This window comes from Larus michahellis, chromosome 2 (assembly GCF_964199755.1).
Source record: "Larus michahellis chromosome 2, bLarMic1.1, whole genome shotgun sequence".
NCBI classification, from domain to species: Eukaryota; Metazoa; Chordata; class Aves; order Charadriiformes; family Laridae; genus Larus; species Larus michahellis.
The window spans coordinates 116,339,444-116,358,319 of record NC_133897.1 but is presented as its reverse complement, the minus strand read 5'-3'; the positions used below and the strand labels follow the sequence as shown (position 1 = coordinate 116,358,319).

General features: G+C 44.9%; 1 protein-coding gene across 1 annotated transcript in view; it reads left to right on the top strand.

Annotated features, from left to right (window-relative positions):
• The first annotated feature begins 7,222 nt into the window (after window positions 1-7,222).
• EMILIN2 (elastin microfibril interfacer 2) overlaps window positions 7,223-18,876 on the top strand; it is a 34,683-nt gene continuing 23,029 nt past the window's right edge. Inside the window, exons 1-2 of the mRNA XM_074576771.1 lie at window positions 7,223-7,450; window positions 7,613-7,735. Of these exons, the coding sequence (XP_074432872.1) occupies window positions 7,326-7,450; window positions 7,613-7,735 (248 nt within the window). The 5' untranslated portion in view covers window positions 7,223-7,325. The remainder of the gene's footprint in view (window positions 7,451-7,612; window positions 7,736-18,876) is intronic.

Here is an 18,876-nt window from a genome sequence, read left to right as displayed (position 1 = left end):
AACCTTGCAACCAAGGACGAGGAGAAGGCTGAGATACTTAATGCCTTCTTTGCCTCTGTCTTTAATAGTCAGACCAGCTACCCCCAGGGTGTTCAGCTTCTTGGGCTGGAAGATAAGAATGGAGAACAGAACAACTCCCCTGTAATCCAGGAGGAAGTAGTTAATGATTTACTTATGCACCTGGACACGCATAAGTCTATAGGGCTGGATGGGATTCACCCAAAGGTTCTCAGGGAGCTGGCAGGAGAGCTCACCAAGCCTCTCTCCATTATCTATCAACAATCCTGGTCAACAGGAGAGGTGCCGGATGACTGGAGGGTGGCCAATGTGACGCCCATCTACAAGAAGGGCCAGAAGGAGGATCCCGGAAACTACAGGCCTGTCAGCCTGACCTTGGTACTGGGAAAGATCATGGAGAGGATCATCCTGAGTGAGCTCTCAAGGCAAGGGAAGGGCAGCCAAGGGATCAGGGCCAGCCAGCATGGGTTTAGGAAAGGGAGGTCCTGCCTGACCAACTTGATCTCTTTCTATGACCATGTGACCCGCTTTCTCGATGAGGGGAAGGCCGTGGATGTTGTCTGCCTGGACTTTGGTAAGGCCTTCGACACCGTCCCCCACGGCATTCTCCTGGAGAAACTGGAGAATCATGGCATAGACAAGTGTACCCTCCGCTGGATAAAAAACTGGCTGGATGGACGTGCCCAGAGAGTTGTGATTAATGGAGCAAAATCTGGTTGGCGGCTGGTCATCAGTGGTGTCCCTCGGGGCTCAGTTTTGGGGCCAGTCTTGTTCAGTATCTTTATTGATGATCTAGAGAAGGGGATTGAATGCACCCTCAGTAGGTTTGCGGATGACACCAAACTAGGTGGGAGTGTTGATCTGCTTGAGGGTCAGAAGGCTTTACAGAGGGATCTAGACAGGTTGGATCAATGGGCTAAGGCCAACTGTATGAGGTTTAATAAGGCCAAGTGCCGGGTCCTGCATTTCGGTCACAACAACCCCAAGCAACGCTACAGGCTTGGGGAAGAGTGGCTGGAAAGCTGCCCGGCAGAAAAGGACCTGGGAGTGTTAGTGGACAGCCGGCTTAACATGAGCCAGCAGTGTGCCCAGGTGGCCAAGAAGGCCAACAGCATCCTGGCTTGTATCAGGAATAGCGTGGCCAGCAGGAGTAGGGAAGTCATCGTGCCTCTGTACTTGGCACTGGTGAGGCCTCACCTCGAGTACTGTGTTCAGTTTTGGGCCCCTGTGTACAAGAGGGACATTCAAGTGCTGGAGCATGTCCAGAGGAGAGCCACCAAGCTGGTGAGGGGTCTGGAGAACAAGTCCTATGAGGAGAGGCTGAGGGAGCTGGGCATGTTTAGCTTGGAGAAGAGGAGGCTGAGGGGAGACCTCATTGCCCTCTACAACTACCTGAAAGGAAACTGTAGAGAGGCAGGGGTTGGCCTCTTCTCCCAAGGGAATAACGACAGGACCAGAGGAAATGGTATGAAGCTGCGGCAGGGGAGATTTAGATTAGATATTAGGAAGAATTACTTTACTGAAAGAGTGGTCAGGCACTGGAACAGCCTGCCCAGGGAGGTGGTGGAGTCACCGTCCCTGGAGGTGTTTAAGAAACGTCTAGATGTGGCACTTCAGGGCATGCTCTAGTGCCCAAGATTATTGGTCTGTGGTGGGGTGATGTGTGTGGGGTTGTGGGTGTGGAGTTTAGTTGGTGGGTGCTTTTTTTTTGTGTGGTGTTTTTTGGTTTTTTTTTTTTTTTTTTTTTATGTGGTTGGACTCGATGATCTCAAAGGTCCCTTCCAACCACTGAGATTCTGTGATTCTGTGATTCTGTGATCTTGTGGAGCACTAAAACGTTTTCTTCTGATTGTCATCCTATATTCTGATGTCTTCTCTCTGCACAGGCTTCAGACTTGCTGTGCTCAGAAATCCATGGTAACAGTGTGTCACTCAGTCCCCTCACATCGTATAGCAAGTAATACGACAGTGCTTACCTTTCCTGTGGAAGCAGGAAGCAGACCTTAATCGCTATTTCTTTAGTTGTCATGACTATTCAGTATGAATTAGATAGGACATTCCACAAGCGTGGCATACTTGTGGTTTGCTGCACTCCAACGCTCAGGCAGATCATTCTTCCTGGTGGAGAATAATGTGTATTGATCTCTGCTGTCCTGCCTCGAAGCCTTGAGCAGATTGTAATAGTGCACTCAGATAACTGTTCCCAGAGACTAGCCTTTGCTTATTTTGTTCTCTAGCCAAAACCATAACCATAACAATAAAGAGCATCAGTTTTAATACAAACACTTAATGCATGCCACAACTGGGCAATGTTTGGGCTGTTTATAATACACTGATTTGTTTTTCTGTTTAAATAAGTAAACTTAGCACAAATGTTTTCCCTCCAAAAGGAAACAACACCAAGAAGGGCTGGAGTTGCCAGGTTGCCCACCCATGCACTGAAATTATCCCCAAGCCTGCTCCACGGAGCCCATATGACACCACACTGTCAGTGCCTAGATAGGCAAATACGGCACCTCAACCAGGTGAAGATGTGGCCTGAGCACTGGTCCAAAGGAAAACAAAATCTTCTGGTCTCCCTCCTCTCCTTTCTTTACTTATTCACTCCTGACTAGGGCTTGGATTATTTCTTTAAGTTAACGTGTTTATAAATAGTAACTTTATTAACATCTGTTGTTTACTGTTCATTCAGACATTAATTGTCATTAAAAATTCACAGCTAAATATATGTCTGTCTGACTTTGGAGAGGTGATTACACATAAAAATTTCAAACCTGATTCTTGCAGTGGGGAATAATTTTCTAAAAGATACTGCAAAAAAAGCTCATGATCTGATCTGAGAGGGGAGAAGTTGGAGGACACCAATCCTAGACTGGAATTAGAAATGTTAATGTTAAGATTGCTACGTAGCGACAAATACACCAGGCCAAATGAATGGGACAGGGCTGTATCATGTCTCTGCAAAACAGTATTCAAACTCCTCTTTCCCCACGGAGTTCTTTTCCTGGTACATCCAAACCGGCATGCGTCATACGACTCAATCCAAGCCTTCCTCTGTTAGCTTGGAGTTTCCTACAGCTTCCTTTCAAACTTTTCTTTGATCCCTAATACCAGTTTCATTTTTCCGGAGGGACACTGTGACTTACTTTGACTCACTGATGGAGTGAATGCAGCAGCAAATGGAAAGCCAAACTACGTACAGCTGCAGGCTTGCTTCTCTCATCTGATGGCCAGGTGAGGAGTACCTGAGAGATCTTACGTGACACAGACAATATTTCTAGATGAGAGAGCTTTTTTATTAAAGAGAAGTGTCAAGGGAGTGCAAACAGCTCTCTAAAAAACACTCACCTCAGGTTATTATGGCAATTTTTTGAGGCGGTGAACCTGAAGAAAAGGAATCCAGAATTCACAAAGCAATTTATTGCTGAAATCTGCAGAGAGAGATGATACGTAAGAGAGATAAACTGCAGGGAGAACACCACTTCCTCTCCATGCACCACACTATTAAAGACAAATTTATCTTCTGCAGTTCTGCAGTAAATACTCTGATAATGTTTTTGCTATTTATTCTGCCTGTCCGCTCTGTGCACCTTTCTCTCTCTGGCAGACCCTCACACGTGGTCCTAGTTGTTTCCCCATCATTATCCTGTTACGAAGTACAGAAGTGCGGTTGATCTTGGTGCTGAAAACACAGACAGACTGCTCAGTAAAGAACCAAGAACTTTAATGCAATTTAAAAGCATTTATGGACTCACGTCTGTGATCTGCATCTCCCAAGAACACGTGTAATGACCTCGCCAGTCACCAAAGCCCTCCTCAGTGCACTCACAGACTACACGCTCCATTTGTAGGGAGGGGTGGAGGGATGCTTTCCATGCACTGTAAGAGTCATCTGTCTTGGGATTTCTGTGAATTTTAGAGATGAGAGGATATAGCACAGAAAAATAAAGTGCAAGCATTGCTGTCTCCTTGAGAGCCCTATTAACCTTCATACTTACACTCTGAAATAAAACTAGTTACACCCATAGAAAAAATGCAACCATGAGCAGAGCTTGGACCGCATGTTCAGTGTGCACCTGAGCTGAAGATTTTCCCGGCAGAGCCCAGTTTCTGTGCTGGTTGTTGTTGAATCAGCTGATATCATAGGCCCAGTGTGAATATCAGAGGAGTTGAGGTCAACTCTATGCATCTGCCCAGATGCATCCATTTGTGTTCAGCTCGATACTTCTCAGCACAAGTCATCCTCTGCTGTTAATCCATACCGAGCCATCACGCAGCCACGCAGAAAGCTTCACTCCCTGCAACAGCGCTTACATTCAAGTTCCCACAGAGCTCTGGTTTCAGCGAGGAGAAGCGAATGGTCCTGCAGGATTTTGTTTTTCATCGTTATGGTTTATTTCAAATGAAACAAACTCAAAAATACACTGTGCTTTGCAGTGGAAGAGGTCTCACGTACCCTTTTAAAGTAATGGCAGCAAATACTATCAAAGTCCTGTTTCATAATATTTATAAAGTCATTGATCCAGACAGTAAAGGGACAACTCTTCTATACTAGAAAATAGGAGAGAGACTTTCTTGCACTGTTCTTGAATGAACAAACATTTTTCCAAGGACAGAGTCCTGAAGTTACAGGTAATTCCTGACTCGTTATCTGCTGTATCCATGGGGTAAGCGAAAGGCTGTAATGACTCTCCTTCTAAAGGTGCCCTGAGTTGTGTTTGATCGTGCAATCAAGTCTGTGGTTTGCAGGTTAGAAAGGTGCCCTCCTGGCAAATCAGGTAACATCTGCTTTACCTCCCGTCACCAAGGTATAAGCTCAGTGTTTTGCATATGGAAACATACTGTTGCTTCACGTTCATTTCGTTTAAATCAGCCTATTAATTTTTGTACTATGCAGTCATTCTCAAGACCGGCATGACCTCAGTTTTTCATTACTTAATGACTTTCCCTTTGTGGGACAATGTACAGCTCTTCCATGTTGCTCATCCTTTTTGGAAAAAGACCAACTTCACAAGTTCCTTGACTGGATGAGGAGGGGAGAAAGGAAGAAAGAGCCTTCTTCATTGCTTTTTAGGGACTGAACTGTAGTCTTCCTTTCTTCAGGCTGGAGAAACTCCAAATAATTTCTGCCAGCACAAATAATGATGCCTGAATGGCATGCTCCTGCAAATGTAAACAGTGGCACAGCAAATGGTTTAACCTTTGCCTGAAGCATAATTTCTTAGACAGTGAGGTGCCACCCTCTCCAAAGCAGCTGCAGAATGTTAGGAGAGTGCCATTTTTTCAAGTGAAACCGAAACAGTAATAATCTCATATTTTCCCATCGCTACTTATCACCAGCGAAGTGTTCCTACGCATCTGTAACGGAACACATTTCTCTTGGGGGCAGAAAGCTTTAGTGTACGTTTCCAGTGAAACAATTACTAAAAAGCAGTCGGAAAGCACAATTTTGACCTCAGCATTTAAAGCTTATTTTCTTGTCAGACTCGGAGGCTGAGTGAAGTCATTGGGCGAGACTGACTGCAAGGCTGGCAGACGAAACCTGCCTGTTTCAGCAGGTCGGGGCAGACAATGAGGTCCACGTTCAGCTCAGGCAGGCCGCTCTGCCTACAGCGGAAGAAGGAGCCCAGCCCTGCTGCCTGCTTTGCCTCCACGTGAAACCTAGAAAGCCCAAGTGTCTGCTATGGCCACGGGAGGCCTGTGAGGACGTGGGCAGGGTTGGGACTGGTCAGGCTCAGCAGCAGCAGCAGGCACTGCTCCCACATCTCCCACCCAACCTCTTCACCCAAGCACCGCTCTCTCTGGAGCGTGTCCAGAGAACGGCAGCAGGTGAAAGGTCTGGAACACAAGTTTTATGAGGAGCAGCTGTGGGAAGTGGGGTTGTTTAGCCTGGAGAAAAGGAGGCGGAGGGGAGACCTTATGGCTCTCTACAACTACCTGAAAGGAGGCTGTAGTGACGTGGTGGTTGGTCTCTTCTCCCAGGTAACGAGCAATAAGGTGAGAGGAAATGGCCTCAAGTTGTGCCAGGGGAGGTTTAGGGTGGACATTTGGAAAAATTTCTTTACAGAAAGGGTTATCAAACATTGGAACCAGGGAAGTGGTTGAGTCGCCATCCCTGGAGGTATTTAAAAGACGGGCAGACGTGGTGCTGAGGGACATGGTTTAGTGGTGGACTTGGCAGTGTTAGGTTTACAGTTGGACTCAATGATCTTAAAGGTCCCATCCAACCTAGACGATTCTATGATTCTCCATTCCCTTCCTTCCCTCTGGCGGGAGCAGCCCTGGCCCAGCCTCGATGCTTTGCTCTGAATCCGAAGCATCCGCCTCAAAAGAGCGGGAGCTGAGGAGGACGGAGGGGCCTCCCTTTGCTCTGGACCATGGTGGGACCCATCACAGTCGGATGTCACAGAGGGGCAGGTCACCCTCACGTGTGCAGGTCACCCGGTCATCCACTCAACGTGCCCGCGTTGGATTTTTAACGCCTGAGTGAATGTGAATGCCCGCAGCTCCCTCTGCCCAGCGAACGGTTCTCTGGATGAATAATGGCCTACTGTATATGGCTCTGCAGCAGGGGTAGCTGCCAGCAGCCCTCCTTGGCCCGAGGGTCAGAACGAGCCACTGGGCCAAGGAGGGAACACTGGGCCACACCAGGGAACGCCGACCATGTCACGACAGTGGTGTCAAGCGGGACCACAGAGCCACAGCGAGCCTGCCATAACCTCCCTCACACGAGTGCACCGACCCCGCGCCGGCCCCACTTGGCCACGGTTCGGGGGCTGCCCTCTACCCCAGGACCTCGGGCTCCGGGGGAAGGCCCGGCCCCCTGCCTGCCCCGCTCTTCCCCAGGGGTCCGACCCTCTTCCCCCCCATCAGGTTTCCAGTGGGAAACACGGGCTGGGGGGCGGCCGCCAGCCCCCTCGGGCAGGGGACGGGTCGCAGGGGGCTGCCCCCGCGGGGGGGAGCCCCGCTCATGGCGGCCGGGGCGCCATGTGGGGGCCGGCAGCTGCCCCTCCGTCTGCGCGCAGCGCCGCATCTCCTCGGCCGGGGGACGAGAGCGGAACAGAGGGTCGGCAGCGAGCGGGGCCGGGGCCGGCCGGGCGGGGGTGGAGGGGAGCGGCGTCTCGGCCGGAGGGGGGTTGCGGAGCCGCCATGGAGGGCGGAAACAGGGTGGGGGGGATTTGCGTCAGTGAGGGAGCTGGGAGCGGGGCGAGGGCGGGCGGGACGGACGGAGGGACAGACGGACGGAGGGAGCCCGCGGAGAGGCACCGTCCCTCCCCGCTCGCCCGCCGCCGCTGCCCCCTCGCCCCATGGAGCTGTGCCCGGGGTCCCCAGCCCCCTCGGGCTGGGCGCTGCCGCTCCTCCTCGCCCTGGGCGCCGGGCTCAGCCACGCCACCCCGCACCTGCGGTACACCCGGCCGGGCTCCCGCAGCAAGTGAGTACCGCCCGCCCCGGAGGGGGCTGCGGAGCCGCTGCCGGCGGCGGGGCGAGCTGAGGCGGGCTGGGGCGGGCGGGCGGGCAGGCAGGGGCGGTGTGTGGGGGCTCCTTCATGCCGGTGCCCGTCCCTGACGGCCGTTGTCTTCTCCCCCCCCCTCAGGAACTGGTGCGCCTACATAGTGAACAAGAACGTGAGCTGCTCGGTGCTGGACGGGACGGAGAGCTACGTCCAGGCCCAGTACAAGTGCGCCTGGAACCAGTTCCCCTGCCAGCCCACCCCGGTGTAAGTAGCCGAGGAGGCCACCTGGGGAGGGGAAGCTCTTGGCCACCCCCTGCCAAGCCCCGCCGGAGAAGCGGCGGCTGCCGCTGCGCTCGGGCTGTTCCCGGCACCCCCAAAAAGCCTCCACGGCCGGGGCGGGAGTGTGCCTACCGCCTTCTGGTCCCCCAGCGCGCCCCGAACAAAGCGCTCCCTCTCATTGCAAACACAAGGCTGCCGGCAGCTAATTAGAGCCAGATTGAGCGCGTTGTTGGTCGGTACAGCCAGTCCGCAGAGCTGAAAGGGGGCTGCGCTGGCTCGTCTCGTCACGCCGCGGGGACACGCCTCGTCACCCCACGCTGGCCTGTCTTGTCACCCACCCCACAGTGGCACACCTCGTCGCCCCGCGGGGCATGCAGGGAGGCGGTGAGGACACAGGCGGCTTTCCGTGGGCAGCGGGAGCACCAACACCTGCTGGGAGCGCGCCTACGCGCCCTGGTCCAGATTTTGCCAGGGTACAGCAGCGCCCGAAACTGGTTTTGCGGTTGCTGTGTTTGTGGCTGGATGGGTGTATAACGGCGAGGGAGAGCCAGGAATGTGAGCCAGCACATTTACAATCTGGGGATCCCTGTCAGTTGTCCAGCAAGCAGGGCAGCCAGCGCAGAGATTTTTACAGGGGGTAATACCAGGTTACTTGTTTGATTTTAAGCTTCGTGCAGTTGAGTGTGACCACATAGTAGTCTGTAGAGGGACTGCCTACAGCACGGTGTGCTGTAGCAAAGCTGTGTGAGCCCGCAGGTATGGCAGAAGTCAGGGAACAGCTGTATCTCACTTACCTTCTGGCTAATCTCAGGCAAATCCCCTTTCCTCAGTTTCCCCACTTGAAAAACCAGTAATATTTGCACACTTTTATTTGAAAGCTGTAGGTGATAAGCACTCTGTGAAACCGTTTCACCGCCCCTAGAAATCAGCGGAAAGACACCCATAGATTTTCATGGGATTAGGCTCAGAGTTGGACTGAGGTGATGGGGAGGATTCATTTTTACAGCAACAAATAACTAGTTTTTATTTGGATGTGAAACAGTGAGGATGAGACTGGTACTGCTGGGTCCTGGGCGCTACTGAAATAGACTGTGGACATCAATGGTGCTGCCGCCCTGGGGCCTGTGAAAATAGGTGCTGGGCCTCTGGCATTCAAATGCACTGTTTTCTGTTTGTTGGGGTTGTTATTTTTGTTTTTAAAAAAGGAGCTTTTCTCTATTGGAATATATAAACACTGGAATTTGAGGGAAATAACAAAGGCAGCAGACAGCTGAGTAACACCGTCTTGTGTAATTTCCCTTGTTTCTCTTTGGAGTGTTGAACTGGCCATTTTGGACTTCTGACTGAGTTTATGGGCTGTGTAACGGGGTGTGCCCTCTGTCCTGCGGAGCCTCTGTATTGGAGGAGTGAGGAGGGGTTGAAACTGAGCTCTTTGAACACATAAATCACTAAGCGTTAAGATAAGGAATTTCAGAGGCGGTAAATTAGGATTTTCTTGGACTACCTGCTAGCAGATAATGAAGAAAGTGCAAAGGCATTGCTTCTAGCTCAGGAAATTCCTGAACCAAGAACTGCTTGAAGCAGGAGAGATCTTTGGCTCGAGTCGGAAGGGGAAGCCCATCTTGAGCGGGGGGCTGGACTGGGTGACCTCCAGAAATCCCATCCCTTCCCTTCCAGATTACACTGTGGTTCTGTGCAATGGCATTGCCTGTCCTTGTGCTGCTTCTAAACATCTGGAGTTGGCTGCTGTCAGAGAGAGAATATAGGGCTAAACAGACATTTGGTCTCGCCTGCTGTGGCCAGTCTCATGGGGTATTTTGTTCTTTTGCGGATGGAATTAGATACTTATCATAAGCCTTTTTTTCCTCAATTCGAATTTCTTCGGTGAACATAACTGTTATTTTCTTCATAACTGTGACGGCAACTGCAAAATAATTCCTTCTTAATGTAAAATATTTTAAGTACCTTTTACAGCACCAGCAGATTAACACTGAAAGTAGCTGGAATATCAAAATCTTGAAATGTTACTGTGTTCAAAACTCTGCTTATAGGGTGTGACTCTTATTTTTCTGTCTATTGCTGGTATACGCATTCTTTTAGTGGCAGACTAATAAAGGAACTAATCCAAAGCGTTTGAAATACATGGTTCAAATCCTGCAAACCCCTGCAAACAGGAGTAACTTCATTCCTCTGAAAAGTATTGTTTAATTCAGTAGGAGCAGTGGTCTGAATAACAAAATATGTATGTTTGTTAGCTGATCTTGACAAAAATAGGACAGGAAAGAGCTATAAAAGTGACAAAGAAATGACTGTGAGGGCTTTTCTGAAATTATTCTCTCTTTTCCGTTTTACACTTACGTAGAGAAGTTAAAAATGAACTAAATAGCAGATACTCATCGGAATAAACTACAGGCTCTGTGTAGTCTCCTGATACCCGTGGTTCATCTAAGAGCTCATTCTGCTGCAGATAGTGGGGACTGTGAGATCCAAATCAAACAAATAGTTTAACTGTATCGTATATGTATGGGTTTTATTAGTACTTAAGTACTATTAGGGGGATTTTTTTTGTCAGTCAGTGAATTTACTATTGATTTAAATGAATTTAATACTAGATTTAAAGAGCCCTTCTAGTGTGTTAAGTACAGTCTAGGTTATGCATACCAATTACTTAAATAGCTCACTGCATTTTATACGGGAGTGTTTCACTGCCTTAAACGTACAGCATACTCCTGAATCCCACGTGTTCTTCAGATACAAGAGAGTGTGTATTTCAAATATGGATTACAGTCAACACTGGGGTTTATTTATTTACTTATTTTTGTTTTAGAAATAGGAAGCTTTGGTGATTAAGCCTAAGAATCTTATGAATGCCTGAACCCTTTTTATCTGCCCTTTAGGCCCATTAAAATATCATTTGTCTGAAAAAAATTCCCACTGTTGGAATGACTGCACCTCTAGGAGTATTAACTGTAATTTCAGTTTGGCTACAGGGTTTATTTCCTGAAATGTGAAGTTGAAATTCAGGAAATGATTACACTTCATTGTTTAAGCGTTTTATAGGTGTTTGGGCTCAATAGTGCATTTCCTCACTGAAAAGTTAGTGAATACTTTGTCTGATTAGGGTGTCAAGGATAAATGTGCGTTGAAGTGTGGCTGCTTAAGAGATAGCAAGAGAGGGAGTAGAAAGAAAAAGCAGAAGGGCACTTTGAAGTATGTTCCCTTTGAAGTATGGTGAGTTCCTGATTTATTTTTCTTAAAACTGTGACTGGCAAAGGAGGGAGGAACTTTGTTATTAGTGGGTCATTGGACAGAAAGATACTTACACAAAAATATTAGTGTTTTTATCCACTAAAAAGAAATTGTATGTTTTGAAATTTAATATTGCTTCATAAGTAACTGACCCCTCCCTACTTCTTTTGTTGTGAATTTCCTTTCCTAGCTTTCTTATGAATGGTTTAATAACTTAATTAGCATTATTAGCAATTTGTAACTAATAGCATTGTCTGATTCTACAAGCAAAATGTATTCCCCTTCTGGCTAGATCCTACACGCTCTTTAGGGCTGTGGCCCCTCTTGGACATCCTCTGGTCAACGTAGCCGCTTCAGGGTAGGGTGTTGTTATACAAGTTGTTTTGCCTTTTGTGCTGTAGAGTTTGTTGGGACACCTGGCTGTACCATAGGTGCTCCAGTTTATGGCCCAGCATTTTTGGGCAAAGCTTCTTTCTCTAGTAAAGTTTTAATTTTAAAGTTTGAAGTGAACTGAAGTGGCTGAAGCAGAGGGGTGTTTTCTGGCTTTCCACCTTTGCTACAGAACTGGCAAACAGGACTTGCCCGTACGAGGTAGTAAATCAAATAGAAAAAAATGTAGATTGAGAAGAACCCTGTAGCCCCCAGCTAACAGCAGAGCCAGCTTCAAAGTTAGATCAGGTTGCTTAGGGACTTGAAGAAAGGATGTTTTATCAGATCTCCTAATTCAAGTGCCAGCCCCCACTAATTCTGCTCATGTGAGTAAAGATGTTTGTGTGCTCAGGCGTGTAACAAGTCAGGTCACCTGTCCTTAGCTTGTGGGGAGAGGATTTCATGATTTAGCGTGAGCTTCTCAACAGTGATGATAAATGTATAATAAGCAAACCCATTATTTCACTAGGCTGCGCATACTTAGAAAATGGTCAAGAAAATGATGAAGGAATCAATAGCTAAATTAGCAAGCCACTCCAAATCTCTCATTGAGCAATATTTTCCAGCTTCTTGTCATTTAATACTTAATCACTTAATACTTAATCACGGTTTTAATCATTGCCAAGACAAAGATTTAAGGCAAACGACTGAAAAAACTTTAGAGACTGTTAACTGCTAGTTTTCTGCAATCATAAATACCAGGATAGATGACTGTTCTTACAAGTAACGCACAGCTTTTAATAAGCGGTATTCAGTGCTTATTAATAAAGTAATATTGAGTAAAAGTGGAAATTTTATTACTGAAAAACAGCATATCAGACTTCAAGTTTAATGGCTTCATTGATGTACCATTTTCTGGCAACCCCAGAACAACCTGGGTGAAGCACATCATCCCCAGTCTAGGAACACGTAGGAAATCCACATGTAGTTTTCAACCCTTCAGCAGTCCCAATGTAATTTTCTCTGAGACTGTTCAAGTTGCTAGAAACTAAGCATACAAATCGGTGTCAGAGTGCTCAGCACCAGGCAGGATAGATACGCAAGTCAGCACAGATCAAAGCCTATGTTTGCCACTGGCTTCTAGCCCTGCATATCTCATAAGGAGAACTTTCAGGATGCACAAAAACTTGAAGGGAAAGGGAGGGCTGTTTAATGTTTCCCCTCCAAATATCTAGAAAGGTCTTTAGGAGATTTTTTTTTTTTCCTACTTCGTGTATTTTGTATGAAGCAGAATTTCTTTGTACAGGCTCCAGCTAGCTGACTACATAGGGAGGTTAGCCTAAGGGGTTGTGCATTGAAAACAGCAAGGAAACTGAAAAAACTTCAGAACGTACTTCAGTTTCCTGGAGCGCTTGTTTGAAAATCTTTGAGCGCCTGCTGCGTGTGGTAAACTTTCCTGGCTGTCTCCCCGAGTCTGAAATGTGCATCTCTGCCCCTGTGTGCTGAATGCAACAGAGTCTTTCTTCTCTGTGAACCGGGCAGGGAATTTTCATTTCACACATCATTCGAGTTTGTTGTAATAATTAAAAAAAAAAAGAAATCACAAACTGCTCTTCAGTTCACATTAGTATAAACAATCAGATTTTTTTTAATGCTTTTTTTGTTTGAGAAATGTGTGACCTGGAGGTCTGAGGCCTCTTCTGTTAAGCACCAAACTGTTGCCAAAACAACAAATTGTTAATTTTAGGGAGCTGCTGACCTGTTTAAGGCCTATTTTGTCATAAATCACCCAAATAACCAAGGAACTTTCTGTACCATTAGAAAGTGGGCAGTGCCAGTTTTACGCGTTGCAGATTGTTACTCCCATCTGACTTCTTTTTTGCATTCACATCTCATCTTTCCTCTCCCCTCTGGTTCACTTTTGACCTGCTGTCTTGAAAAGTATCAGCTCGGAAAACAGCGTGGCATTTTATTCTAAAAGTTGGGGTCCCAGCTAATCCCCCCCACGTTAGCTCCTGCATTCACAAAAATGTTGGTTATCTATGATATCTGTGTATGTTTTCAAATAATCTGTCAGCAGTAGCTCTTTCTTGGAATGATCCTAGAAATAAGCTTATTTCATGGGCAGAGAGGCAGAATAGATACTACTGGAGCTCAGTTTCTCAGGCAGCTTTATCAGGAGCAGTGCTCTGCATCTTTACCTGAGCTTTCCACTGGTGTAAGGTGAGAAATTTGGTCCCTGCTGCTGGAAGAGGCAGGTGAGGATGTTGTTAATACATAACCCATTGCAATATCACTCTTGTTCCATCACTGTTAGACTACGTCACGGTACTGCTCTACAAAATTTTTCTGAAATCCTTTTGAAAGGACTGTATTTTCAGGCTTCTCCTATTCCATTTTATTTAGTGGGTTTTCAGTAGCTTACTGTTGGTCTGTCAGCATGTGGTTGGCTGGCATAGGTTTATCCTGCAACAAAAATGGAAGGAAGCAACCATATAAGATAATTCAAGATTGTAAATCCGAAGAACGAAGCTCTGCTTTGAGCCCTGCCACAGACTGTTTCTGTAAGTTACTTAAATGCATCCTGCGTCTTGGTTTCTCTGCTCATAAGAGGAGGATGCCTACCTAGGTTTCAGGAGTGGTAATTGATGAACATTAAGAGTATTAAAATTTTAAACCTGAAACTTATTTTTTCAGTATTTCCTTCTGGACTTCAGCGGTCAACTTTTTCAAAATAAATCCTTGGCAACTGAGAGAGAAAGAGTTAGACAGACAGAAGATAGATATATATGTGTGTGTGTGTATGGATATATATACACACATATATACACATACAACAACTAGAAATAACTAGTATGAGACATGGGGCATGTTTCAGAGTGTGCAGTCCCTTGGTCGTTTCTTCCCAAGAAGAAACATTTCTCTCCCAAGAGAGAAAATTTTATTTTGAATCTCAGTTTTTTGGATAGAAGAATTCTAACTGAGATGAGCGACATCGAAATTAACTGTATAAGTAATGAACAATGTCACTGGAGATTTTGAATGGAGCTACAAATGAAACCCTGTGGTGTTGTCTGAGAAAAGTTGAGCATTTTTGTATTCTACCAGTTCCTGTAATCTTCTGCCCCTCTTATTGAAAAAAAGCCCAAACTCTGCAGTAAAATTCAGCCACTTTCTCTTGGATGTATTGAACTAATCTTCAGCATTAAAGAGAACCATGTAAGAGAGACCAGGCTGTCGTGAGCTGATTTAGGCATCATGATTCTCTCCTCTGGGTAAAGTCAGTGGTGGTGTTTTGAAGAAAAGTAATTCCCCACACCCTGACGCCTGCAAACACATGTACTGACCTTCTTTATATAAATTTTGGAAAGGAAAAATGCCAGCTAAAGGGAGAGTAGCAGTGGGAAGATGAGTCTTTCTTAAGTCCATCTGTAAGAAGAAGCTTAGTGTCTCTAATGCCAGATCAAAATCAAAAACTATTTTGGGATTCACTAGGATTCTTTTTAAATAGATTTTTGCTGCAGCGTATAATTGGGATTTATTACCAACTCCATGGCTTGCTTCCAGTGAACACCTAGACTTCTGTAAGCTAATCTATTCCTGTCAAAACATCTTTTCACCGCTTGCCGTAAATGCCTTAGGATAAATTCTTAGTAAAGACATATTTTTCTCAAATTAAGCTCATCTGTGGGTTGGAACACAAGTTAGCTGCCAACGCTGCTGTGTACTAGCAAAGTTACAAAAGAAGAAAATCCAGAAGTGGGATTCATCTCACCTTAACTTCCGTTGTCCGCCTTACAGAGGGATGAATGGGAGCATGGGAGCTTAGATACCTGGAGGAGTGGTGACTCAAATGCAAGTCAGTAGTGTCCAGCATGCTCTTTAGGTATTCGGATGTAAATAATGACTTTAGGATGAGATACATCCCAGCTTCGACACGACTGGCTGTATCGACTATATTTCTGTTGGCTGTAATGTAAATACAGACAACTAGCGCCTGTCCGTACCTACACAGTAGGCACCTGAAATTCAGGTGTGCTGAAACTCACTGTTACGGACAATTGCTAAAAGTCTCCGTGATTTCAGTGGAACTGTGATTTCTGATGCCGTCTGTAGGGATTGCAATTCAGCCTGCACTCTTGGGAAACAGAAAAGTTGGGATCAAACGGTTCTAGTTCAGTAACTGTGTAGTATAAGTGGCCAATTTATGTGTATTTTCAGCAGAAGCCTTTGCAGACTACAAACTAAAAAAAAAAGGTTTAGTCAAAATATGATTGCATTTAATTATATCTTCTAAGTAGTATTTTTTTGGGGTGTCTGTGTGCTACTTCAGCACTCCCATTGCAATGTATTGGAGATTTGGATGACTGAGACATACAAGAGCAGACTATATAATTTACAAAGAATGGATCTACATTCAATAAAAGTGTTAAATAGTGAAGACTCGCTATCTCCTATTCAGTAAGACCGTGATTTGCAGGCTGCTGAAGTTATGGGACCCGTTCCAACGACTACATAATTTTGGACCAACCTTGAAGTTTAGTGCTCAGAATAAACATTTTATACATTGCTTATGTAGAAACATATGCTGATTCTGCAGTCCCTTCCTCACAGTGAGAATGTGGTGGCACTTATCTCCTTGCATTTCCCATAAGGTTGAATGTTAATATCTAGTTACAGAACTGAGCCATATGTTTTCCCACCAATTTCGTCCAAATGTTTCTGATTTGTTTTATCTCTATTAGGTGACATTCTGAAGATCGGTGCTAACTGCTTCCTTCTGTGGTTTAGCACCATGAGAAAATCATAACTCGTTCCCTAGTCAAAATGTCTAGCGTTTGCAGCAAACATGTATTTTTAATTAAGCATTTTCCTGAGAAAATACTTCCCTCACAAAGAGGAGGAATATTTGAATGCTATTGCCACGCTGTATGACTTTATTTCAGCTGCAAAATACTTAGATATTAAAAGTGGAGATTTTCATTAGTGTTCTGAATGTGTTTTCTCATTTGATCAGCATGTCAAATTCACGGTGAAGGTAGTAGGCGTTAGTTCAAAAGTCTGTTGTGGGAAGATTCCTAAAAACCAGCTGTTCTTATTTTCTGTGTTGGGAGGAAAGATTAGAGACTGTTGAAATCACCCTCTATTCATGCTTTCTAAAATGATGATTTCATTTGTAGAATTTAGCTCAATTCACCAAAAGGATATGACCATCATCTTAGGCTGGAAGTCCACAAGAGGATGGGGTGACTAGGCACAATAAATGCTGGTGTATTGCATGTAACTTTTAACCACATAAGAATATTTTTTTTTAAAAAATATGTTTGAGACACTTATAAAAATTATTGTGTTTATTAACACTTACTTGAATAGCAGAAATCCAAGTCAACTGAAGGAAGATTTAATGTTTTACTGTCTTTTAATTACGTTCCAGCATATACAGGCATTAAAGTGGAGCCTTAATTCTTTAAGAGACCTAGGAAACTTTTGTGAACCCTTTTGACCAAATTGCCTTACTAGGTAACTGTATAAAGATTCACACCTACAAGTTAAAAGATGTGAAACCTGAGCATGTTATGTTCTAACCATGTAACTCTACCCAGCTGCACAGTGAAGCAACATTTCATCTCTGACTACACTGAGTGTGTTTTGTATGTTTTATGTGCTTGTGTTTGTATGTTATATGTTTGCTGTGACTTTGAGCGAGCAATTGGATTCAGAATACGGCGCAATAAAGACATGTCTGATTTGTATATTGTAGTAGCTCCCATTAAAATACGCAGAATTTTATGTAGAATGTCATTAAAATACGTAGAATCGCGAATTATTGTCAGGATGCTGTCCCTAGCAGAAAGTTATGGTTTGTTTTAATAGAACTCTAACCAAGAATATAATTGTGTTTGCTGTTAGACTGTTATATCCTGACAAAATCCGGGAAATCTCCAGCTCGTTCACTAATACCCACTAAGTGGGCAAAGTTCTGTCTTTAAAAAAGCTGCGTGATTGAGAATTTCCCTTGAGCTGGGAGCACGCTGGTGACTCATTTATCAGTGCAGCTGGACAGTGCTGGCACAGTGATGCCATTCCTTGCATGGGCAGCTTCCACAACTGTGCGTGAAGCATATCATTGCTAGAGAAGCTGTAGCAATGAAACTGTGGTTTTTAAGAAACTTTTATGTGACTGGATTCAAATTAGGAAGGCGTTAGGGTCTAAGTTCCTTTTTCCCAGCCTTACGTGACCAGCTTTGCTGCAGTAAGTGGGACTGGACTGGCGGTATAGAGGAGCAGTAGTCCTTGGTAAGTAAATCCCAGTTTAATTTCTGAGCCATCTGTGAGTATAGCTGTACTGTTACCATAGTTCAAGATGTAAAATATGAAAACTGTTCTACATCCAGATGTTGAAGCATTTTGATTCTAGCTTATTTTTGCTCTAGGAGAACTGTGGTTTAGGATTCAGGTTAGACTGTATTTGACGTGCCATTGCTGAAATCCAAACAGATCCAATTCGTGTATTTGCTTGAGCTCTCAGACTTGCAAGAATTTGCAAGGAATGGACTGCTACAACATTTTAAAAGTTGTAGATACACAGTGTTTATAATTTAGAATGGGAGGGTTCTTATGCATTTCAAATAATTTTTGTATTAAATCGTATTAATATGTTTTATTGGGATCGTGAAACTACGAAATAAAAAAGAACACGAATGTCAAACTTGCATATTTTTTATTTTTAAGATAGAGTTTGGAAAAGTTTTAAATTTGACTGTATGAAAAATCCTAAGCTAAGCTTGGTTTCTTTTACTTTGTTTATATTCTCCTTTTGTATTTGGTCTTGTCTCGTGATTTGTGTTTGTCTGAATGTTGAAGTCATCTGAAGGTGTCTACATTGATGAACATGATTACAGAGAAAGCATGTGAAGAGAAACTTGTCAAAAGTAGGATAGGAATGGCGGAAACGGTACAAGGAAAATCCTCATGCTGTAATTTGAGCAAAGAAGTGCAGAATTTGCATAAAAAACTGTTCTTATCCTTTTGTAAAATTTGTTTCAGCTATATTCTTAAAACTTTGTTAGGAAAAAAATAGAGAAATGTATCTTAATGGTGTTTGAAGATAGTAAAAATACTGCAATTTTCAGGAGCGAGTTTGGCCCTGAAAGCAGAGAGAGGAACACACACAAAGTTTGGAGCAGTTAAGTGTTTTATGGAAATCAGAGAAAAGTATGTACAACCCTTTCCGGCATGTGAAAATTGATCTGGAAGTTCAAAGTTTGCATTTCAGTAATGTGGTGGTTGTGAGAGAGGTTGTAATGACTCTCAGACCACTTCAAAACACTAAAGCATCTAGCTAATCCTGTCGTTCCTCTTGCCTCTGGCAGCTCGTTGGAAGGAAAGGAGTCAAACCCAAATTACCTACAAGAAGATGTAGTTTAATACTTTAGATAAGGGAGAAGGACAAGGCAGTTCCTGGGTGGCCGGGATGTTGTCCTTCCCAGTGGTGCCCTCTACACTGC